At 39.1% G+C, this 25590-nt stretch overlaps 1 protein-coding gene across 2 annotated transcripts in view; it reads left to right on the forward strand.

Moving 5' to 3' along the window:
• Nucleotides 1-544: 544 nt before the first annotated feature.
• Nucleotides 545-25590, forward strand: part of PLEKHA7 (pleckstrin homology domain containing A7) — a gene marked incomplete at both ends in the record, with an annotated part of 148262 nt that continues 123216 nt past the window's right edge. For both annotated transcript variants that reach the window (XM_084263713.1, XM_084263712.1), the window contains 3 exons: nucleotides 545-627; nucleotides 787-863; nucleotides 1057-1114. In XM_084263713.1, the coding sequence (XP_084119839.1) occupies nucleotides 545-627; nucleotides 787-863; nucleotides 1057-1114 (218 nt within the window). The remainder of the gene's footprint in view (nucleotides 628-786; nucleotides 864-1056; nucleotides 1115-25590) is intronic.

The raw sequence follows: 25590 nt of genomic DNA on the forward strand, positions 1-25590 counted from the left end.
GACGCGGTGGAAATCGAGTCGTATCACACCTGTACTCATCCTCCCTTTTGACACGTTCTGAACAGGAGCTAGGGCTCCGACTCGAGCGGGAGATTCACCCGGCATCTCCGCTGAGCCAAGAGAGTCTCTGAGGACGGGCACCCTCCCCGCCAGGTCCCGGAGCCGCTCCTGCCCGCGCATTACGCAGCTCGCTTCCCAGGCGGCGTCCCCCCGCGCCTCGGGACTGCCCGCAGGCGGCCGTGAGGGGACGGGGCTACCATCCCGCGCGGGACTTGGCGGGCGCGGGGCAGGGCAGACAAAGCCGTCCGGCGCCACCTCCGCCTCCCGCCCCTCTTCCCCGCGGGCTTTGCGGCTTCCCCGGGGCAGGCTCCTGTCTCCTGACGGGCGGGAGGTGTCGCCCCTCGCCCGCGCCAGGGCGCCGCGCCTCCGGCGGCCGCGGTGGCGCTACCGAGCAGAGCCGGGCGCTGGGCGCCGAGCGCCGGCCGCCAGCCCGCCCGCACCCCCTCCCCGGCCGGCTAGCTGGCTGGCTGCGCGCACTGCGAACATGGCGGCGGCGGTGGGGCGGGACAGTCTACCTGAGCACTGGTCCTACGGCGTCTGCAAGGACGGGCGAGTCTTCTTCATCGAGTAAGGGGGCGCCGGCGGGCGGGGGCGCAGGGGAAAGGGGTGCGGGTGTGGAGGGTGGCCCCGCTCCCGCTGCTGCCTGCTTGCCCGCTTCCCTCCCGCCCGGCCGGGCGGCCGCACGCAGTCGCTAACAGGTGCATGTTTTCCGCTTCTCCCTCCCAGCGACCTGACCCGCACCACCACTTGGCTGCATCCTCGCACCGGGGAGCCCGTCAACTCCGGCCACATGATCCGCTCAGGTGGGTGCCCGGAGGCGGCGGGAAAGCTGCCCCCGACCTGCCCTAGCGCCGCGCACTGTTAACGGCCGCCCCGCTCCCCCTCCTCAGCGCCCCCCACCCCGCGACTAGGGAGGCATCTCGGGGGTGAGGGCAGAGTTCTCACCTCTCCTTCTCCGCTTTCTCTCTCCCCCCCCCCCCTTCTCCTCCTTTGCAGACCTGCCCCGCGGATGGGAGGAAGGGTTCTCGGAGGAGGGCGCCAGCTACTTCATCGAGTGAGTGCTCCCCTGCCCCGTGCCGCCCTCGGGCGGCCGCTCGCGGGGGGCGGTGGCGGCGCGGCCCCGGCCCGCCCGCGGGGACGCCTCAGGCGGGAGGGAGGCAGGAGGAGGGGTGAGGGGGCGCTGGGCCGCTTTTACCTCCTTTCCGCCCCCACGTCCCCCGCCTAGCGTGTCCGCCGATTTAATTAATGATCAACGCGACGGAGAGTGACTGCGGGGTGTGTGGTTTCGGGGGCGGATGGGGAAAGTTGGCTGCCGGGCGGGGCGGGATGCGGGGTTCCCCCCCCTCCTCCGCCTGCCGCGCTTTCTCGGTGGCTAGCAACAGGTTTCCCCGGAGGCGGCTCTTCAGTTTTTGTTGCGGTTGTTGTGTTGTTCTCCCTCTCCCCGCCCTTCCCGCTATATAAAACGCGGTTTGTGGCAGGTGGAGTGTTGGTCGAAGCTGGATGGTTTGGGTTTCATTCTGTTTTAAATGGCTCGTGGCTGCGGATGCGGCACTGGGAAGTTTTGCAAACACAGGCTTTCAGCGTGTCTTCCCAGCGCCGGGGCTGAGCAGATGAACTTGCCTTGTCTGGGCTGGTGGTGGCTGGTGGTATACTACGTAGTTTACCTCGTTCGGAGAAGGGCTAAAACCACGAGATGTGCTGCCTGTTAAGGCCTTTTTATTCTAGAAGGTGCAAGCATGTTGTAGCAAAATAGCATAATTAAAGGAGCATCTTTCAAACATTATTTATGTGAGGTTTTTACTAATGTAAACACAGATGTAAAAGGAGAGATTTAATCAAATCAGTAAAACTCCAGTGTACCGTGAATATAGAGTTGTGTGTCACTTAAGATGTCTTACGTTTTCCTTTGGGAAATCTGAGTGTGAGAGAAATTCAGTGAAACTTATAGAAAAGGACTGGAAAACACTCAGGGTAACTTACTGCTTCAGTACTGGGCTGGAGTGGTTAGCCCTGGTCATGCGGTACACTCCCTTGTAACTGCTGACAACTGTGTTGTAGATATCTAGTTTTGAAGTGCCTGCAAGAGTGTACCCTAAAGCCTTTGAGAAACTTGGGGGTTTTAGTAAAGGTCAGTCTTCAGCACAGTGCTTGGTCAGGTGAAGGAGGAATTGACTGAAGGCATCATAAATACTCACACAATAGGATTTTGTTAAATAAAATCGCAGATTATCTTAAAATTTATTATTTTTTTTACTTTTCTACAAAGCCTTGTCAGTCACTGTTAAGCTGAAGAAGAGAATTACATACAGTGCTGGACTGGGCAGTTAGTTTAGCACTCAACTTATGAACAGAATATAGCAGCAAGGCAGTGGCCAGTGGTTGAATATCAGTTGAATACAGCAGCCACCCTGGTAACTGTTGCAGTGCTTTGAAAGAAAGGAATATGAGTTCTTTTGGTTATATGGGTGACTAGTGTAACTCTAAGTTTGATAACTGTAGTCTGTAATGTAAACAGATTATTCATGTAGATATATCAACACAAACTTCTTTCTCCTTTGTAGGAATACATCTATTTCTTTTTCTGTCCTTTACAGAAACTTACTGGTGCAGTTTTAGAACAGCTTAGATGCCTTTTCCCAGCTGCTCCATACAGAAGACCATTCTTGTGTCTTGTTTGTCAGGAAATTAGAGAAAATGAAATTCTGCTCTGTTAAATTACAGCTGTGTGTAGGGTATCGTCATAACTTGTGCTAATAGCATTCTTTAGCTTGAACTGGAATTGCTGCAGGAAGTGAAATGCTCAATGGAGCATGTATTTTACATAGCAGTTGGATAAACTGGACCCTCTTTAGCCAAGCAAAGTTTTGTAAGGAGCAGCAGCAATTATTTAACATAAATTTGTTCAGTTGTACTGCTTCACACCAGAGATTCACGTGATAGAGTATCATCTTCAGCAGTGATACATCCCCCAGCACTGCTCTAGCCTCTCTGTTTTCAGCTCAGAGGCTTCCTGAGCCAAGTGGAATTTCTCACTTTTTCTTCCGTGAACCTATTGAGCTCCTCTTGCACTCATGTAAACAACGTCATCCTTAGATGAGGGTTTCCATGCCTTGTTGCTTCGTTTGTTGCTCCTATGTTGCTTCCACATGATGTGTTCTCAGCTTACAGAAAAGGTTGCTGGTCCCTAATTGAAAGATTTCACATATTGTAGTGTTAAATTCCATTTTCTGGCATTCCATCTCGCCAAAAAAAACATGAGCTCTTCTGTATAACTACCCAGTCCTCTTTGTACTGGTGGTGATGTCATCTACACAAACTTCATGAGCACATTTTCACTCCTTGGCTATTGAAGTATTGAAGGGTGTCAGGATGAATGCTATGAGTAATCTCTCTCTCTTGTGATAATTTACAATTTTAATGCAATCTGTTGTAGTTTTTCCTCTTTGGTCAATTTCTTTATGTATCTTGTCAGTCATATTTCTGTTTGAAATGTTTAAGTATTATTTCTTTAGTGAAATTAAAGTAATACTAAAGATTATTTCTATTTTAAATAATTACGTGTGGGGGACAGTACCAAACATTTTAGTTAAATGTATACTGGCTAACTCCACTTACAAAACGTATTTCTGGTACAGCAGTAATGAAAATGTTAGTTAAGACATTGGATGTGAGCTGTCTGACTTCAAAAAATGAATTAATCCCGTGTTTGTTTACTTCCACGTCTTTGCTACTTCCTTCAGTATTATGGAAAAACCCTAAAACCTCATATAATAAAAGAAAGGCTTATAAATTGATCAAGCTTAATATCAAAACCAGGTAAGCAGTTTTAACCTTTCTGCATACTGAGAGTTTGAAAATATCCAGAACTTCCCTTCCGATGGAGAGAAGCTTCCTAATTAACGTGCTCTGGTTTATAATGTTGGGGGTTTTTGTGTGTGTCAGTGCTGTTCTGTAGTTTAAAAGGGACTATGTTCCCTTTGTTTGTTTACTCGAGATGTTTGTATCCACATCCCCTTTTAGTCTTGTTTTGCTCAACTAAATAAGCTGGGTTCTTTGTCCAGCCTTTCAAAAAGGGCTCTCCATCTGTTTGATTGTCCTGTGGTTCTTCTCTACACCTCTTGCAATATGAAGTCATCTTTGTTGCATGTGAGTGAACAGACTCATACACTGGAATGAGCTTTTGTGAGACTCTCAAACAACAAAAGTGCTTTCTTAGCTCTAAAAATTTCTCAAATTTCTGCATTTTAGTGTTAGCTTGTTTGCCTATTTGGGGAAGACACCCACACTGACAGCACATGCAAATGCTGTGAACTGCCTGATACATACAGATCTGTCCTTCCCTTTACAGCTTTAACTCTTAAGAATGTAAATTATATTAGGAAGCTATGTATGAAGCTACATTCTAATTATTCCTATTTATTCACATCCATGTCTTCCTGAAGGATTGTTCTGATTATTCTTCAGGTTTTCTTGGTAGTGGTAAACCCTATTAGTTCAGTCCTGCCTTTTATTCTAAAATGACAAAATAAAACATTAAATAAATGATCTATAAACTGATTTTTCCAGATCTCCATTTGGTAGTTTTGGTAAAGTCTGTTTCTTTTGTGGTTTATTTGAAACTTAAATAGCTTGTCCTAAGGAGAAGATGGTATAACTTTTTATCCCTTCTCCCCCACCCCCGACACCCCCCACCACATACATAGCCTCAGCATCTTTGTTTTTCATAAATATAAGATAAGGCATAATCAACTATGCTCAATACAGGTGCCGATTATGAAAGGTTGCAATTTGGTCACCATTCCTTGTGAATTGTTAGACTCTGCATCAATGTGACCAACTTCCTCTTTGAGTGACAAAAATTTATAAAACCAGCGGTTTAACTTAAAAAAAAAACCCAAAAAAGTGTTTAATTTGTTGGTATGCTGACCTTTGAGATCTTTTAAGAGGAATATTGATTTAGGTGTGATCATAGGTCTGCATGGTTTTTGGTCTGAAAGTATTATGGATGTTGCATTTTTTGACTTGGAGTGCAGAGGGCAGCTTGCACTATTTTTCCATATCTTTTTTGTTTGTTTGGTTTTGTGCTGATGTTTTTGAACTATGTTGTGTTTGTTGGACAACTGCTTTATGTTAGAGTCACTGCAGAAAGGATGTTGTTGCTTGAGCGTATGTGGAATTGAATGACTTAGCACTTGCTCTGGTTTGTTTCTAGCAGTTGGGTTGCTGATGTGAAGTGGTAAGTGTGGTTGGCAGACTCTTTGTGGAAGGAGATGTGACATGCAGGGGAAAATAGTGACTGATGGGGAAACAGTGATTGCATGCCTTATAGTTCAGACTTTTAATTCCATTTGCTTGTTATCTTTTTCTGATCATCCAAAAACCTTGTGAGGTTGGGAAGCTTTAAAGCTCTGGAATGCTTTCTTTTTGTTACCTTCTTACAGCCTTGAAAGTTTGAGATAAGTACTTAAATAAAAAGCAGTTAAATAGAAAAAGAGTTAACTTCAGATATTTATTTCTGAAATCTGGCCTCTTCAGGGAATAGTGTATGTACAAGAAACAAGGCCTTTTACAATATCACTGTTGTTCACAGCAATATTCTGTGAATAACTGTTTGCAACTTATTAATTCTCTTACTTATCTTCCACTGTTTGTAGGAAATATGTGTGGTATGGGTTTCAAGTATTTGTAAGTAGGGAGTGAGCAGAGAACACAGAAGTTGGTGAACCCCAAACTGAGGACTGATTTTGTAACTTTGATTCTGCTGTGCCAAACACGTATCTTAGATACCATGTCACTCAAAACCATACAAGAGCTCAGATTCACCCAGTGTGTGGTATAGATGATACCCAGTTAATGATTATTTAATCACAGAAGCCTAAAAGGGAAGAGATTATGGAGTTCATTCCTTTCAATTATCTGAAAAGATTGTTTTCTAATCTCATTAATAAATTTAATCAACATTATTCAGAAATTCCTGTGTTCTTCACTCCTGGTAGGATGTTGAACACCTTCTTTCTAGAGGCTGTTTAGGTGGGCTAAAGCACTACTTTATGTGTTTCATGGTATGCTGTAAATACAAATTATTGTTACTTTTTTTCTTGCTCACTTTTCAGTCATGGTTATTGCTGTAGAAGCAAAAGGTGTTGGAGCACTTAGCGCTGCTCCTTACTCACAGTAGCTGTTCCTCATGATGAGACCTTCAATATGGATTATGTCCTTTGTGGTACTTTAACCCGTGCTTAGATAAAACGTCTCCATTAGTTTGTAAGTAAATAAACCCATATGAAATCCACCTGTGAGGACCTGGCCTATGAAGTATTTCACTCTGTAGTTGCTGTCTAACCACTGAGTTGTGTGAAGTTCCTGAAGTGGAATAAAAACTGTGTGGCTCGAGCCACATAAAGACTTCACCAACCAAAGTTGAACAAGTTTACGTTGTCACTAGCAAATTTGAGGATAGTATCTGGCCAAATGAAGGGATTTTGTGTGCTGTAAAACGTCATGGAGAAACTTTCAGGGAAATAAAGCTGAACTGGTTCCACAGCAATGGGTATAGCTCTAGTTTGGCTAAATCTGGCAAGGCACCATATGTAGTAATTTGTAGGTTATGGCTGGTTACTAGAATTTAATAAGAATTTGCCATTGAGGGGACTAGATTTCATTGAGATAATTAGTACCTTTGGAAAAACGGATATGAAATTGAGAGGTGGAATAAAAATGCTCCAACTGGCCTTTGTGTTGCAATACTGGAGTAGGGAAGCTGCCCCATCCTGCAGTTCTGCAGAAGCTACAGGCGGTCTTGAGCGGCCTCTACTGGTTCACCCGCAGGAGAGGAGACAGCAAGAGAAAAACTGCCGGGATTGAGGTCAGTTTGTCTCGGTGCTTTTTATTAAATTTTGGGTTTTTTTTTCGTTTCTTGTAAGAAAGAGTTCCATTTGGGCACTGGGGAAAAAAAACACTACATACAGTAGAAGTAAATAGTATGGGTTGTACAAGTTTCTCTGTATCTCTCCTCTTGCCCTCTGTTCTCCAGCTCTGGCTTTGATCAGCCTGTTTAATAAATTTTGTTCTCCTGGATTGTTAACAGAACTGAGCAGGGGATATTGGAGCTGCTAGGTAGATACAGTAACCAGGTTTCATTCAAGTTGGGGAAACAACTGGGTATTCTCCTTTTGATGACAGTTAAAATGAGACATTTGCTCATTAGACAGGGAAGTTAACTGATAGATTTGTACAGGCTGAGACTGATGGTGATTGCAGACAGCAAAAGTGCTTTGTAGTTTAGCTTCCAGAAAGCAGGAAAAAGGTATTTTCATACTGCCTGAATTGCAGAATGCCCTCTGGAACAGCAAACTTGGAACTGTGCATAAGGAAAATGCTGCTTGGTTCAGTGATGTGTGTGACTAAAGAGGAATATTGCATGCCTTCCTTGTGGGGGGAGGAGTGTCCAAAGGGAGGTGCTAGTTTTAGTGTGTTTTTTAAAGCAAGGTTCCACCAATAAATGCTTAGCTTCATTTGTCATTCCTTGTTTACCTTTCTTCCAAAATACTCATGTGTTAGAAAACTGAGTGTTGACTATCTAAGGAGGCCAGCAAGGATAACATATATTTAAAGCATGGTTCCCGTTAACTTGAAACACTGTTTTGGGTGTTGAACACTTCTGAAAATCAAAGTTGCCTGGGAAACAGAGGAACATTCTTTTGTTCTGGCTGGGGTTGTACCACTTGTGTTGTAGCTCGGTAACAAGGGTACAGACTGGTTCTCCAGGGCTGCCACCACATTTTAAAAGTTCAGTACACATTCTAGCTTCCTTACCATGAACCTGTCAGAAAAATTTCATTCATTCAGCTTCTTTGCTGAAGTAGTGTGCATCTCTGTATTCATTGAATCTGTGTGCAGGTGAACATGTGCATATGTTTTAGGAAGCTGCATATTGCAACGAGGTTTTCAGTATTTCTGGAAGTCTGTCTAAAATGTGAAGATTAAACATAAATACAGGTGTAGTGGATAGGTATTGCTATGGTCTTAAAAATAGTTTTCATAATATTGTGTTACATTTCAGATTGATTTTAGAAGTATGCAGTATGTCTTCCACATCAGATAAGGAAATTGATAATCTCTTCAACACTGTTGTTTTATTTGTTACCCGTTATCTACCAGAAGAGAATCTCAAATACTTGGGGCAGCAGAATTGTTGAAGAACAGTCCATCAGTAGCTGTTAAACTCTCTAGCAATTGGACCTTCCTGAGAGGATCACCTATCTGCTGGCAAATACACCATGCAAGATGTTTTTGTGGTTTGTAATAGAAGAAACAAAAAAGTCCTTTTCCCAGGCGAGTCTGGCAATACTAGGCAATCTTAACAAGTGCTTCAGTAAAGAGAGAAGCACATGATATGAAGTACATGGGTGCTGGCTTTTCTTTTGGGTTTTGTGCCCTGTATTTTCCCATCATTCCATCTGTTGCAGATGGATTATACTAAAATGAGTTTTCACCTCACTACTGATCAAAGTTTGCTGTCGTCTCAAATATTTACATTTCTTTGGTACAGATTAAGTGTACTGCTTCAGTGTTGTAGTGCTGCATCCCTGCAAAGGCCAACTTGAATATTGTGGTGTCACATTTACTTAATATCACATCCGATTCTATCCGGTATGACTGTACATTCTAATTTCCTGTTACATCTAATTTGTTTTGTCTTTGCCTCCTAGATGTGTTTTTTGAAAAATGTTTTGGGTTTTTTTATGACCTTGGCTTGGATAACAGTAAAGGATGGGACAAACCCCTCAGTTGTAGTTTAATTTTCTTTTCCTGCAGCATTATTAGACAATTTTACACAGTTTGTTCTGAGATGTTGTCCTTAGAAACAGAACCTTTAATTTAATAACACATTTGTAATTAAAGATGTTAAAATCCAAAAAGAATCTGGTTAAGTGCCCAGCCCTTTTCTTTTTGATTGTCTGCCACGTAGTACTTGGCAAGAATGTCGCCGACTTGCCTAGACAGGTATAAAAGCTTGTTACCAATACATAGTAGGTACGTGCTTTTTTTGCCTGAAGTTTTCTGTTTAAACCCCTGTTTTCCTTATTGCTCACCTGTATGTTTAAAGTTTTTTGGTTTTAGTTTAACAACATGTACAATCAAAACCACCAAAGCTTTTAAAGTTACAATTGGATACGCTGCTGAAATAGAGCATTTGAGTAATAATTGGGTGTAGTGAGTTGATGCTGGCTGGAGACCAGATGCTACCCCTGCAGCCCCCTCCTCCCAACCTTGCCACACAAAACCCACAACATTATGGTTTATTTGCAATCTTTTGTCAAGTGAGGAACTTTATTATGTTTTTGTTTACTTTATAGAGCCCAAATATACTGAACTAATATCATAGTACTGAGCGTTTTGAGAAGACATGTGGATTCTGCAATTTGCAGGTGATGCTTTTTTCTGGGAGCTCTATATAGACTGTGATTGTCAAATAGTATTAAGCAGAAGAACTGCTGTTAATTTTCTACTCTTACATATGAAAAAAATGTAGAGTTACTGGTCTTTCATCAGCTGCATATTTGTTTTAAAACGTCATAGTTTCAGAGTCGTCTTCAAACTTGCAAAATGTTTGAGCAGCCACTTTCATGATTATTCAGTTCTTTGCTTTTTTGAGTGATTTCTCTCTCCCTTCTGCAGATGGAAGAAGGACTCATTTTGATTAACTTAGGATATTTGTATTAATATAACGGAGAGCAACTGAAAAGTAGAGGCACTGTTTGTTTATCAAACAGTGTAAATCAGAGGGCAAAAGGCAAATGTATTTTTAATAGGTATCTTTTGAAGCAAATTTTGAGGTGTTTTAAATGTGTGTTCTGCAAGTGTTCTTAATGCTTGAGTTCAATGCCTACTTTGGATCAAAGGGAAAGAAATGGGGCTTATCCTAATACTTAGAATAGTAAATCTGTTATATCTATTTCAGCTGAGTGTTTAAGCGCATCTGCAGACAGGAATATGCTAATGGGTGTGATTTACTATATGTAATTTTCACTGGTTGGGAAAGCTGCATTAGTAATGATATTTTTCTGAAGATCAGGAGTTACAGCATTAGCTGTTCGCATGGTGAGGTAAGACTGATAAAACCTAGATGTAGACAGTTGTTTCACAGAAAATGTGGTGGTTCAAAACCATGTTGAAATAAATATTAGCTGTAAAATGATGAAAACAGTTTTCCTTAAAGGACAGTTATCAAACAGTTGATACTTATTGTTACTATCTTAGGATATCAGGCCTAATTTTTAAAATTTGTTATTTAAAGAGAGTAATTTCTGAACTTGCCTTTTTTCTTTTGATTTTCTTTTTTTTTTTTTCTTTTAACATGAAATTGTTGCTTACTTCCCATTTAAAACAATGTTATTGTGCTGCATGGCAGTCAGCAGTGGGGCAGGGTGAGCTGTGGGCCAGGCCCTGCAGGTAGGCTGGTCATACTGGGCAAGCAGAGTCTGCTGTCATGGTTCCAGTTCTAATAATAGTAAAAAAATATGCCTCAAACATTGACTTTGTGAAAACACTGTTTAAATGGAGTTTGCATTACTATCAAGGTCAGAAGAAGAGAACAAAAGATGGGAAGTAATTTTGGATAGGTAGATAATTAGTGAATTAAAGGCCTTTTGATACAGATTTTTTTGATGTGACTGTTCACAAACTAGAAAAGATACTAAGCATTTTTAGCAGTCTGCAGTGTGGATTTGGTTTATGTTGGATACTATGGGCTGTTACACAGTTTCCAGGAGATGTAAAATAATCCCCCACAAATCAATGTCCTCTTCCTGAAACTTCGGTGCATCAGCATCGCTTATAAAGCATCTCACTGGTTTTTATTTTTCCTGTTGATTAGATGCAACAGTCAGCTCTCATGTCTGACCTGCTTGTCCTTTCACTGGTCAAACCCGTGGTTCTGGTAGCATAGGGATAGCTGGGGGATGAGGGGCTTGGAAAGCTGCAGAAAACCAGTCAAGGCTGAAGAAGTGAATGATGGAGCTATGTATATCAGTCATGTCTGGGAAGAATAAATTCTTGAATGAGCAGTGGGATGGGATGTAAAATGTAGTGATCTGGAAGGGTCAGAAGGCATTGGTTTAAGCTAGTTGCAAATAAATGATTAAATGGTACTGATAAATCAAATGGACTAAAGAGAGAAATCCAAAGAGGAATACAGAAACTTCTGTGTGTGGAAGATGTGACTTTTCTCTCCCAACAGTAGAAAAGTAGTAGTCTGAGAACTACAGGAGTTAAGTTTTTTATAGCTCATCTTCCTTGATGGATCCAATAGAGCAACTACAGTAAGCCATTTGAGGGGTGTCTCTGATTGTTCCTATGTCAGTACAGTAGGCAGACAGCAGAAGCTCAAGTAAACTGTGGTTTGTGGAAGTCAGACTAAGTGTTGCCTGGAATCTTAAAATGAAGCAGCTGTAGACTGTGTTTTTAAATAATGTAAGTAGTAAAGCTACAATAATTTTTTCATTATTGATGTACAGAAAAGAATTTTGTTTGTGTAGGGAGATGAGAAGGCTTATAAATGAATGTTTAGGCTGTCATCTGTCATACAGCTATTTCTTGAGTGGTTTCTATAACTGGTGAGGTACATTGTAAATAGGCTTGTGACTTTTTTTTTTTCCCTGTGGGAATAGGAAAAAAGAAAGTGAAATTTTATAAATAAGTACCTGTTAGTGAATATTATCTTTGCTGTCTTTTTGAAAGAAATGTTTTGTTTTCTCCAGAAGGTATGAATTTAGAGTGCTATGGTCTGTGAAGTGTGCCCAGGTGAAGAATTAAAGTGGGGTAGTAGTGTTAGAAAAGCCTCAACGTTTTCAGCTGATTTGAATGTAGCATGCTTGGTTCTCAGTTGCATTGTGGCTTTCTTAAGGTTGATCTTTAGGTCAAAATGAAAAATGCTCAGGAAACATTGAACCTGCCATGTAGGAATGGTTTATTGTAAGAAAAAACAACCTTCCTAGAAGCTTTTAACCATTTGTGGGGTAGAGAGAACCAATTTCTGACTACTAATCAAATAAATTACTTTTTGCAGGCAAGTAGAGAGTCAGTAGAGGTTTGTGCTCCTTGGAATTGCTGTCTTCATAAACAAAATTACTTTTACCTATGAAATATACAAGCTGAACAGTTGAAATAGTTTTGCTTACTTGTGGTTGCTTGTATAATGTTTTGGGTTTTTTTCTGAATTTGTTGTTAAAAATTCTTCAGTGAGTCTTTCATGTTGCACCACTGTTTCCAGAAATAAATATTTAGTAGTACAGGTCACAAAGCGACTTAATTTGTGACAGTTACTTTGTGAGCTAAAGTAAAATATCTCTGTGAGTATGCAATAAGGAAGTAGGGTGCCTTTTTTCTTATTTTTTTGTTTTTGTTTTGTTTAATGGCTCACAGAATTGTAAATAGTAAATCTTGATTTCATTTTCTATTTTTAAATACACTTTTTTAATCTAGACCATGTAACTTTGTTGTTCTGTTCCTAGCAGGTTATAAATTATGTGTGTTCCTGGTAGTTTTTGTCAACTTCTGACAGAGAATTAACTGAATTGGCTGCATAAGAGGAGGAAATACTTTCTCTGTGACTGCCCAGAAGCTAAAGCATTAATCAAACTTTTGAAAGCAGTTTAGAGGTACAAGAATGACTTTATCACAATGTGTCATGGACAAGTTAAGGATGATGTTAGAATGTGGACTTTCCAATATGTAAAAAAAGAAAAAAAAGTTGATATATTTTCTTCATGTCACGCCATCTAAGGTAGCAATTGTTTTATTCATAGCTTCCCTTCTTTAAGATGCAGAGCTCTAATTTGGACAGTGAAGTTATTCCATTTACCTTACTGGTTTGTGTCAAAATTAATTTATGCTAAAATACATTTATAGTGATGTTGCTAACAGTTTCTACCCTCCCCCTGCAAGAAGTATTCTTGAAGTTCAAGCAGGTCAAAGATTGTCTAGTGAAGCTTTTTTTGTATCTCGTGCTGGATAAATAAATCTGTGAGGTTTGCATTTGCCATCTTTATAAGACAACATTATAAATATGCTACTTATTGAGACAAATTACTTTGAGGCGATAGTTCTGTCCTTGGTATTTTTCTTGGTGCTAGGAGAAGTTGTGTCTCTCACAAGCTTTCGAGAATGGTAGGAGTGACGCTGTTGTAAGTCTTTCCTGGAATTTATGCCATTTCAGCTGTTAAAAGGTCAGTCAGAGATTTGCAGTAAACTATTTGTAGATGTTCTGTTAATTTTCTTTCTTTTTAAAGCACAGGCCTTTACCATTGATTGGGGTAAAGATTATTTTCAGTGTCTCAATAGTCAAATGGACTATGGTTACTCTTACAGTAAAGCTTTTATTATTTGTATTTTTTAGGGTGGCTGATAATGAGGATGCCTGCTTTCTTGTCAGGTCTGACAGTTAGAGGAAGGAGTTTACTTAATCTGAAATTCAACCGGAGAGGAATGTCTTTTAAAGGTTTTTAGCTCTTAGGTTGATACCTCCCCCGACCCCAGTGTTGAAAACTGTTTCTACAGAGCCTGAAAACCAGGTTTATAGTTAGGTGGTGCTTCTCTGGAAATACCCTGTAAAAAGGCTATAGTAAAAACAGTTTTTAGAGATGTGCTGTTTTGTAAAGCGTTGGTTTGATTGCTTGGAAGAAAACCAGACCAACTCACTGAAATGGGCTGCTGCTTAGTATGTACTTAATAAGGTGGATTTTTTTTTTTGAAATAAGTATAAGCTTCTCCTTAGACTGCCTGTTAAAGAAGATTAAAAAGGCAGCTGTGGCATTTAAGATAAAGTTGATTTGTGTAGTATGTTCTGTAGAGTGTGTTGTCTTAACTGCTCAGAGTAGCTGTGAACGACTTAAGGACCTAGGATAGCTGACTACTTCCCTTCTTTACACGATTGGTTTTAGCTATGTGGTAGATACTGGAACTGATGCGAAGGTGCTCCTAGTTTCAAGAAGACTGAGATACTTTTGACCTATGTAATCGATACCATTTGCATATGCTGAAATGAAACTGTAAAGGACAGACCTTCTCGAAGTTCAACCCCTCAAGGATTATGAGGAGTTATTTCCTGTAAGGGTTGGGAAATGACATTCTCTGCCTGAATGCCTGGTGCTCAGGAGGGAAGACTTGCTGAGTCAAGATGGGTGGGTACAGAGACTGAGAATTTCCTTCCCAGATCAGAAGACAGAGAGGCTAAGAAAGCTGCAGATATCCCAGGACAGCACAGGTTAGTGATCTGCGCTATATTATGGAGAGAGAGGGATTTTTGTTAGAATATGCCTGAAGAAGGCTGGTTGAAGAGGAAGCCTCTCAAGACTGCATATTACTGATTAGAGACTTCTTTCTTCCAGTCTTAGGTGTGGCTTAACAGCTGTTCCAAGGTAATAAGGAAACTTGATGATTTCTTTTTCTCTTCTTCAGCACCCTATACTGTGCCTTTTATATGGGTGTGTACTCGTGTATGTTTTTCTTAGGTTCTCCAGGCAGTGAAGGAGAACTGCATACAGCTGCATGAAAGACTACAGCCTTGATAGCTTGGGATATTGACTGGATAACTGGTTTTGTAGATCTTCCTGTGGCTTGGTTTTACTCAGTGCCTTGTAGTTAACTTCTCCCTTTGGGTAGCAAGACCAGGATGTAGAAAATAGACACAAGCTAGGATAACTCTAGAAGAAAATATTGTTTTATAGGGCTCAAAAGGGATGATTAAAGGCTTGTTGGATTGTGACACCTGAAAGAATACTGCTCAATGATTCAATTGTCTTCTCTTTGAGAATCTTTACTGGAAATGCTGCATGAGCAAAATGATAAAAAATATCTCATATCCTACTGATTTGCTATGTTGTCATGCTGGATTGGTAAACTCTCTTGTCATAATCCTGTGTTGTTTCTGAACTGTCTTGAGTAGCTTTGCAGCATGGCTAACGGGGTATGTTGAGTGTCAGTGATGTGCGTGTTTCCATGACTTGTGTGAAGTGTGGGGGCCCAGACTGCCACAAAAATATGGGATGCAAGTAAGCCCACAGTCCGTGCACCTGGCTTTTCACAGGAGGACTTGTATCTCAGCTACATACAAACCAAATTTTGAGGAAAAGCTCAGTGACACTTTTTTGAAAAGGATTTATTTTATTTTAAATTTACACCTGTGCTCTTACAGATGAAATGACATAGTGATTTCACTAAGGATTAAATGATTATTTTAAAACACATTGCTTTTATAACAGGTATTTAAAAAAAAATCTTGGAACTTGAAACTTCAGTTAAGAACTTTGAAAATGGCATTGTATAAACCAAAAATGGATGGTTGCTAACTGAAAGGAGACAGTTTTTAGGTACTTAGATAATGAAATTTTTTTATTGTTTTCTATGGTTGTCTTAATCTTCCAACGGAAATTTTGGGCTTGACTGAGGGTTTATAATAGGTTGCACAAGTGTTGTGTGGTTTTTTACCTTGATTTTAATTAATTAATTGAGAGTTTGGAGAAGAGGAGGCTGAGGGGAGACCTTAGTGCTCTCTACAACTATTTGCAGGAAGGTTGTAGTGAGGTCGAAGTTGTTCTGTTCTTCCAAGTAGGAAGGGAGGACGAGAGGAAACGGCCTCAAGTTACACCAGGGTAGGCGTAGACTGGAACAGGCTGCCCAGGGAAGTGGTCACCATCCCTGAAGGTGTTCAAAAAACCAGTAGATGTGGCACTTCAGGACATGGTTTAGTGGGTGTGGTGGTGCTGGGTTGACGGGATGACTTGTTGATCTTAGAGGTCTTTTCCAATCATAATGATTCTATGATTCTAAAAATACTGTTTAAATATGTTCATCTTTGGACAAAATGTGTGTGGGCTTTTTGTGTGGGTTTTTTGTTGGTTTTTTTTTTTCCTCTCAGACTTAACACTTTCAAACTTGCCTCTTTGCTCATCTGTCCCACTGGGCAGCGCTGCATATGCCATTACCACCTCGGTCCTCGTGCTTGTAATGAGCACACACTAGTGAAACATGACCGTCCTCTGGGTTTTTGCAGATTAACTGGCAGCTGAAATATGGTATTCCCACGCTTACAAACAATTGTTTCCTACTCGAACTGTGGTTTGAAAAAAACCCAGGGTAACACCTTTCGCAGCAGACTGTTTACACTGGAGCAGGACAAGGGAAACAAGCTGTTAGTGACTCTCCTCATGAATAATCTGTAGGGCTGCCAGGCAGCCTGAGTTGCCATCGGTTGGGAGAATGCAAGGAAGAGTGTGATCTGTTCAAGAATGTGCTCTTAACTGCCCTGTGCTATAGACGCAAGATGGGAGACTCTGTCCCTTGCTGGGCATCAGGATTTCAGTGCCTGTTGAGGTTTGGCTTCAGTTGAAAGGCTTCCTTGGCGGGTTGTTTTTTCTGTTTTGATTGGTTTGTTTGCAGATGAGCCCGTCTCTTAATATCACTTTGACAGACTGAGTTAAAAAGCTGCAAAAAATCACCAACACCGTTGTGAAAGGATGCTGCTTTCAGATGAAGGGAATTGAAGCCATCACAGTTACATTTCTACTTAACAGAAACGTATGTAGTGTGCTGCTTTGCTCCAATGGCAAGGAAATTTGCTGGGTAGTTGTTGACTGTAGTTCTCTGTTGACTGTTCCTCTGAAGTTCAGTGGTACAATTCTGAGAATCCGTAGTCTGTGAGTGAGGCAGCCTTGCAAGTTGTTCCCTATTGTCAAAGATGTTGAAGTGCTTGGGTAGTTTCCCAGTGAAACTGTTTTTACACACATTCTTTAATAAAAGATTTAAGGCAGCACAAATATTCCCCTTTCAGGAATCTGCCGAAGTGACAGTGCTCTGTTCCCAGAGCAGATTTGCAGGAGGGACCAGATGTTACTACTTACACTAACACTCAGAAAAAAGGAAAATGAAAGAACAGCGTAGAGTAACTGAGTTGAAGCATTCATTCAAACTCTGAAAAATGTTTGCCATTTTAGTTTAGCTTATTGTGCGTTTTCCTATCTCTTTATTAGTTTTAAAATAACCCCCTGAGTAATACATTCTTAGTTTTAAGTTGAAAGAACTGAGGGCAGGCTCTGCAGGGTACTGCTGTGCCACAAGAGGGCATTTTTGGTGCCAGCTCTGCAACTATTAAGGAATAAACTTGCTTTTAATTGTCTCACCTTGCATGAATTAATCTCGAAAAATAGTATTGAAATGATGCATCTTTTCTCTAAGTTCCTTAATTTCATAGCTAAGGACACTTAGAGATCTTTGTTTTCCTAGGTCAGAGTAGAATTGTATTACATTCAGAATTTTGTGCCTGCTGAAGTTTGTTTAAACAATCTGCCTAGTACTGCTTGCAAGGAATTTAGGTGTGCATTGAAGAAAATATGGTGCTAGAACTATTGTCATTTTAGGACACAACTTAAACTGTTGTGGTTTGGTATGGAAGACCGTGATTATAAGAACAGTATATCCTTTTGTTCTGTAGAATACCAGACTAGAATTCTGACATTTCATAGAGCTTGTATTTTGTCACTGAAGATCAGTATTATTGTAAATGGTAGGAAAAAAACGTGCATAGTAAATTTGACTTGCCTTTTAATTTAAAGATGGCCACCCTTTGTAGTGGATTGAGCCACAGTTTCTTTTAGTAAGCCCCGGAAGACCTATAAGTGTTGTTTTTTCCTTCTGCTTGAGGGTGTCTGTATGCAGTTGCTTTGCCATGTGCTTGGGACGTGCATGTGCCTGTAAGTTGTGAGTGAGAACACGGAGGCGTCATCCAGCGTGTGCTCTTATCAGGTGAGAGGATGCATTCATGCACTTCATTTGTTTATCTTGATTCTCAAAGCTGTAATGTGATAAGGACACTCTTTGCTCATCAAAGAAAGTTGAAGGAGCAGAATGCCAGAAGAGTTTATCCATCTTGGTTTTGAGCATTCCTCAGGAAATATGGCTGCAAGGAATGGCATATAAGCTAGGTGAATTCTTCTGGCAGGTTTGTTGTGCCTGCTCAACTACTCTTCAGGGATTTTCCAATCTCACTGAATGCAAAACATAATTGTGGTAGGTTTTAGTTTGTTTGTTTTCTAAAATGTGGCAAATCAGACCAGCAAACCATTGTTCACGCTTTCGGGTTGGTGGGCCAAACTTAGGGTGAAGACGTTAGAAAATACTAGAAAAAACGAGAATTTGTTGAAGCAAAAATTCCGTCTGCAGCACAACTGGGCTATATTGTTCTAGTGTAATATTTGCTCCATTAAATTCATGTTAAAACCCAAGCAAATATGTATTTAATAACCCATATATTATTAGCTTCAAAGGTAATATCAGGTCTCTGTTGATAAAAACAAGTTATGGAAATACCATTAGCTTTATTTATTTCAGTCACGTGGCATTTTTTGCTGTTGTGTTTATGCTCTAAAATACTCCAGTTCATACATGAAAGTTGTATTGAATTGTGCCTTTAAAAGTTAGTGATATGTTTTGTATCAGGAAAACAGACAACTGTAGTTTTGTCGTTCAGTTCTTCACTGTTTCTCCATGATAATTCAAAGTATGGTTGAACCATTCCAAGTAGTTCATGTGGAGGGGTATGGAGGCACCAAAAATGTTTGTACATCAGTTACATAATGTGGATAATTGCTTATAGTAAATCTCTTCAGGTAGATTTGGCATAGTGCATTATTAAAAACATCACTACTTCTGCTGGAATTTTTTTACTGTGATATATGTTTTTCCTGAAATCAATTTGCTTTTGTATATGATGTGCCTGTTTTTCTTGCTTACTTGCTGACAATCCAATTACTTCATTGCTTGTTAGGTAGTTTAGGGTTTTTTTTTTTTCTCCTTAAAAGGAAATTTACTTTATTGGCTTTTTTAAAAATAATATATACATACATATATATGTGTGAACACTGTTGTAATGCATGTTCTCTGAAAGAAGAAATAGCAGACTGATGCTGAAAGGATAACATGTTAAAAAAAAAAAAACCCCAAACCTGCATTCTGAAGTGCTCTTGTATCTTCTAACAACATTTGTTTTGAGACTATTACGGAATTTTTATCTTTCTGCAATGAGAAGGTGGGTGTGCTGGTAACTCCTACTGTTTACCCTAAAGGAACAGTGCTTTCTCATTATAAAGAGTTTGTACTAGGATGGCAATTAAAAACATTTTACTTACTTCTATTTTTAAAACTTTTTAGCTTGGTTTTGCATAGAAATACAAAAATAACTAGTTCCAAACTAACGTTCTGTTCTTTTCCCAGTGTTTGGGGTGACAGTGGAAAATGTAGAAAGCTGCTGGAGATCTGGGTTTGTACATGCTTTTAGAGACTCCATTGAATAAAAATGAGTAAAGGCAAAGTATTTGCAGTCTTTGGCTAGCCCTTCTTGGGTTCTTAAAGTGTGTTCATGTAAGAAGTAGACATAATTGGCACCAAGTAATTATTGTTTTGAAAGTCTTAATTGAGGCTTGGCTTGGCTTACTCATAAAATCTCCGTTGTTTTCCTCTATAAATTCTGCTATAAATTAGTGTTAAACTGCAAGGGAAGCTGGTAGAAGTCCAAAGATATACACCTATGCAACAGATGTACTTGCCTGCAGATACATACATAACTCGGAGCTCATACTGCCAATAAATCACTTTTCAAAAAGCCTTCTGTTCCAAATCTGGAGTCTGGGAAGTATGACAAGTTGTGCTAGCTCTATTTAAAAACAAACATACCCTCCCTCTTCCCACACATGCATGTGTAGAAATGACAGGACTTAATATTTACATAGGACTGGCAAACTTGTATCCTTGCATGAGGGAAAAAAAAATCCACCTCTGAATTTGTGGAAAATAAGACATTAAATGTCTTGTCAGAAGTCATGTTTTGGATGGTAGTGTTTCACAAAGATGCTGCTACTAATAAATATTTCCAGTGGAGGCCTATCCAACAAGTCAGGCAGTAGATTCCAGGGAAGTTCCATTAAAACTTCATTGTTACTTTGAATTGGTCGGGCTCTTGAATAGTAGAATAAAGGGCCTGTTGTAGTGTGAAGTATTTTCAGCCAGCCTTATTCAGACAAGACAATGATTGCTTTTGTTCACATGTGTAATCTAAATGGCAATTTTCAAGTAATGATGTTTAACTTCTGGTGCGTTCAGGATGGCTTTGGAAAATAATATCTTCAGCTAAGATGATTAAATAGGTTGTACTTTTTAGGCTGGGTATTCTTCATAATAGTTTTCTAATTTAACACTAACTTTTTAGCAATTCATAACAGGAGAGGGAAAGAATTAGTGGAAGGTTATGTATAGAATGCGAGTGACTGTTCCTAACCATATAATGTTTGGACATAAGCTTTTCCAGTAAATTGTTAGGAGATTACCTGGCTGTATGCTGGTCTATAAATGAGCAAACGTTGTTTCCCCCTGTACTTCTATGACTACTGTATTACTTGGTGTGGGAAAAGTACAGTAGTGAACAAAACAAACAGTATAGCATTACAGGATAAAACGAGAGCATGTCTGTGGTTTAAAGCCAGGGCCAAATCCAGGGAATGTTAATTTGGCCATGATGTGCATGTTCTTGCTTGCAGTGGTTATGAATATGTCATCTGCTGCCATTTTATTGCAGGCAAAATTGTTTGGTGTAGACAGCACAGTACCTTGCCACAGGCATTGTACTTTTCTAAAATCTTATGTGTGTGACACTGCAGAGTTTCAAAAAGGAGAAAGAAGGGGAGGACAGTTTTGTTTAACCTAGAGACATTATCCATTTGACTGGAACTAAGTGAAATGGGTTGCAAATTCTACACTTAAAATAATAGAACAAAACCAGAACAATTAATAACAGCATATATATATGATAGCTTTGTTTATAAAGCCTCTGCTACAAAGATTTAATAAGGAGAATAATGAAGTTGTTAAAACCAATGAAAGTTGGGTTTTGTTATTGTTTAGCACATATATTTGAGGGGTTTTTTACTTTATCTTCACATTATGTTTTACACAAAATAAGGTGTCAGTACTGGCTTTACGCTAGCTGTGTACATTGCTGTAGATGGGGATAATTGTGTTTACTGGCATATATCCCTTGTGGTTATTTTGGGTGGGGGAATCTCGAAATATAACAGATTATGTCCAGATTGGTTAATATAAACTTGTTTGTGATGATTAAGCTAGTGACCTTGGGAGTGCCTTTTTAGAAAATGAAATTTCTTTAGCAGTAATCTTCAAACTTGTCATCCGTTTTGAGGCATCTGTTTAGGCCTTTTGTTTTTAATCTAACAGGTGAAATTAGATGATAGTGTGTTTACAATTTTGAATCTTATTAGAGTTGGGCTTCTGCCAATATTTTAAAAGATCAATTTTATATAGCTAAACTAACCAAAGTAAGAAAATAGTTATTGCTGTTTGTTTCAGAAGAATATAATAACCATATATGTTTCTTACATAATTAGACCCTAGTCTAAAACTTTGTAGAAAGATGGTATGTTGGTTTTGTATATGTGTGTTTAATTTAATGTAGAAGAGTTAGGTAAACCATTGCCATGGTGCAGATCAGCAGTGCCTTATGGTAGTACTGATACGCATGTTTGTCCTGTCTTACCTCTTTTAACGTTACTGTAGTATACTTGTTGCTTTGGGCATGAGGATTTACTAGGTCTGTGTAATTGTTACTGTAGCCGAGATTTTGTGTGACCATAAATTCATTTGCATCATGTGAATATAATTAACTCTCATTATCCGTTCAGTTATCTGAGTTGTAATCAGCTGAAGAAGTAGCGGAGATACTGTATTCAGTGGCCAGAAGAAATGCAGGCATGTGTAAACAGTGGTCTGATTTGTGTTGGCAAGTGCTGGACCTCAGTTGCCAGCATCGAGTAGCCATCCAGGACAAGAAAGCGGACATGCTAGCAGAGGAGGAGAAGGTATCAGTAAGTCAGAGCAATTATTGTCTGAGACTCCGCATAGAAAGACTCACATAGGAAAGTGCTGCAATGTAAAGGAGTAGGATGTTTTATAGCATTTTTTCCTATTAATTCTGTAGCTATGGATGTGCCCATTGCTCTCCTAAAAATGATTGTTGAAGTATTAATCTCTTTAAAAGGCGTTACTGGCAGTTTGAGAAACTCATGTCTTGCTTGTAACCAACGTACTGAATCTCAAACTAGATTTTTGAGATCCCATCACCCTTCCAGTGTTATATATTCTTGTTACGTATGATATTTCACTAGAATGCGTGGCATTTATTCTGGATTTTCTACCACAGTGTACACAAATAGTGAGTATTAACAAACATAAGTAAATATAGGAGGCAAAAATTGTGTGTGAAATAGAGGAGAACTTTGAAGACCCAAATGTTTACCTGCACACTAATGAATTAGAATTTTTAGATGATCTACTGAATACGAGTTAAAGATTTTATTCTGTTGTCTTTAAAACTCATGTCTTGACTTTTTCCAGAAACTGTTTCTGTTCTCTGAGGTAAACCCACAGTATTTCATCTATCTTTTCTTTTTATACTAATTTTTAACAATAGCCTTTCAAGGAAGCAGAGTGTGCTTATGGTTGAGAAGTATTCATAAGTGAAATTTTATTGGATGAAAAATGCTAAATAGTGGGTCACTCAAATGAATCTACAGAAAAAGCTTGAATGTCTTGAAAATTAATGTAGTTACGCTCTCATAAAACCTGGGCTTGTTACACATTCATTTTTGTATGTTTTTACATTCTTAACATGCATTTCTCTTGCAGTTTAACTTTTTCTCAAGTATGCTAAGGAATATATTAAAACTGGGAAGACTGGGCTGTCAAGAGTTCTGCATTTCAAACCAGGATATTTTTATAATGGGAAGATAATACCTGCCTATATAGAAGATATCATAGCCAAACGTTTTGATAAAGAGTTAAGCTTTCAGGGTATATGGGAAGCGTAGCAAAAGGCTGCCAGTATAGTTTGGATTTTTTGTAAACATCTGGAATGAGTGGAATTAGGGGATAGATGGGTGTTTTGGGCAGCATATTTTTCTATTTGTAGCTTAGTAGTCAGTTTTTATTCATACTTGTATCCCTTTGTTGGCAAATAAAGTCAGACTCCCTGCTGATCTAGCACGAGGTGCAGTCCTGCCTTAGAAAATGGACAAAAGCTCTCTGCTTAGACTTTCTTGTGATACCAACTTAATAGTTTAATTGAGTTCTTGTGTCAAATTATTTTATGTTCCTGGATATTCCTAGTGTAATCTGATCCTGAAGGCTCAGTTATTCTTTTCGCTATCTCTTTATACCCATTTCTATAAACCTGTTCCTGGGCATAATTTTGGTTGACAATATGCTGCCATAGCACTTCCTTAAAATAATTTTTAAAATATATGTCTGTATATTTAATTTAAATTTTTTGTGCTACATATTCAAGTTTTATGAGAGAAGAACATTCACGTATTCAGTGGATGTTTTATAGTTGTGTATGTATGAGAATTAATACTGTGTGATTTGAGGGTATTCAATGGTATGCTGATCTTGGCTGAATAGCTATTGATTTAATAAATTATTTCAGCAATTAATATCTTATATCTTTTCAGTACAGTCTGAGAATAAGCAGTGGAATACTTAAATACATAATATATATAATATATAATTACAAGTATACACCTGTACATATATATAAAAATCCACACAATACAATTATAGTAAAATGTAAATTGAGAATATTAATCAAACTTCTTTGTCCTATATGTTACCAAGTTTTGCACTTAGAGACACATTTTTACACTAGAATTAATATATATACATATCAATTGAAATGTTTTATAAATGTACTGCAGTTTATCATTAAAATGTAAAGTGTGAATAATTAAGCAAGATTGTTTTTAACCATGCTTCTGAATTGTTGAATAGTACTTTAGTAGAAGTATAGAGTGAGTTCTGCCTTTTGGCATGTTTCATTCTTTATGTAATGTTATTTGCTGAGATTGTGCTTTAGGACTGCTCTGCATTTTTACTCTGGGTAGTTTCTAGAGGTGTCTATACCAAAAATTGAAAACATGTTTTTAGTATTCTTACGGGATTTTTTTACTCCATAAGAGAAAGAGAGATTGTTCTAAGGGTGTCCGGATATGCTCATGAGATCTCAGCTGCCAAAAGGATAAGTGTGTAAAACAAAATACCTCCATTCTGAAAGCTGTGCCATCTGTCGAGCCACCTTTGGTCTTGTGGGGACTCAGCCATTTTATGATTGCACAGTTAGCAAGCTCAGACAAATCCATGATGTGACATGCTCCGTGCCTTTTCTATTTCGTACTTTCATGCATGTCTTCTGTATTTGTTACAGTCTTGAAGCCATTAGCAAGAAATCATATACAGATTTACTTTGTCCAGCTGTAGCTATCTGTAACATAAACGACACCTAAGAAAGTTACTTTCAGGTTCATTTATAGATAGCAAAATAAAGACATTTCTAGGGCAACTTCACCTGTCCTAAAGTTGACATGTAAAATAGATCAGATGAATTGTTCCCCCCAATTCCTTTGCTTTTGCAATGAAATGTAGTGGACTGAAGTGCAATGACTAGCTCAGCTGTTGCTGTTTAGAGATATAAGAAGTAAATCCCATACCTTGTCTTATGTGGAAACTTAACGTGCAGCTACTTTCTACCAATTATTTATGTAGCCAGTACCTGGTCTTTTGGTACATGACTATGAAAGGGGCTCACCTCTGTAGCTGTTCTGGGTAAAGATCTTTCCTTAAATGCTTTCAGTAGAGATACTAAAATTAATACCCGCTTGCCAATTTCTGGGCTTGTTGATTTAGGTTCAGAGAGGAGAACTTCTCCTTGTTTGGCAGTGTTTTCAGCCTTCTAGTAGTTTGGGACTGATTGGATAACAAGTATTTATAAAACAAAACAGTAGCGTTGTCTTTCTTAAAATTGATATTGTTATTTCAAACTGGATAGTTGCTTCTGTGTTGTACGATTTCTTGGGTTTTTCTTACTTAGTTGAGATACTCTCTGGGATTAATCAAAGTTTTGATTCTAAAGAGAGTTTGAATACAGATTCAGATATCTTGCTGTTTTTTCAATGTTTGGTTTGACTCTAAAATATATTCTGCCTGCATACAATTAAGCTGTTCAACAAAGTCTTTAGCTTTGTTTCTCATTTGTGACAGTAGCTGTTGTAAGCTTTCAAATTCCAAACAGCTAACAAAATACTGTCAGCAGAAGACAAAGAACTAGAGCAATTAAAGTCAGAAAATGCATGAATAAAGCATTAAAAGTACTACAGTACCTATTTTTGAAGTTACATTATTAAAAAAAAAAAACCCACCTCTTTTCGACTTTCCCCTTCACTCCAGTTGGTGTCTTTGTTTACCTTTTTTCAGGTTATAAAATGTTATAAATCTTGGAAAAGAGCTAAGACTTTTGAAAACAACTGACTGTTAGGTACTTTAATACTTTTTCTTCTCTTTGGTACCATTTCCCAAGTCAGCTGTCCTCACCCCATTGGGCATAGGTATTGTGTATTGTGCCCTGAAACATTTCTT

This window comes from Gallinula chloropus (genome assembly GCF_964237585.1).
Source record: "Gallinula chloropus genome assembly, chromosome: 4".
NCBI lineage: Eukaryota > Metazoa > Chordata > Aves > Gruiformes > Rallidae > Gallinula > Gallinula chloropus.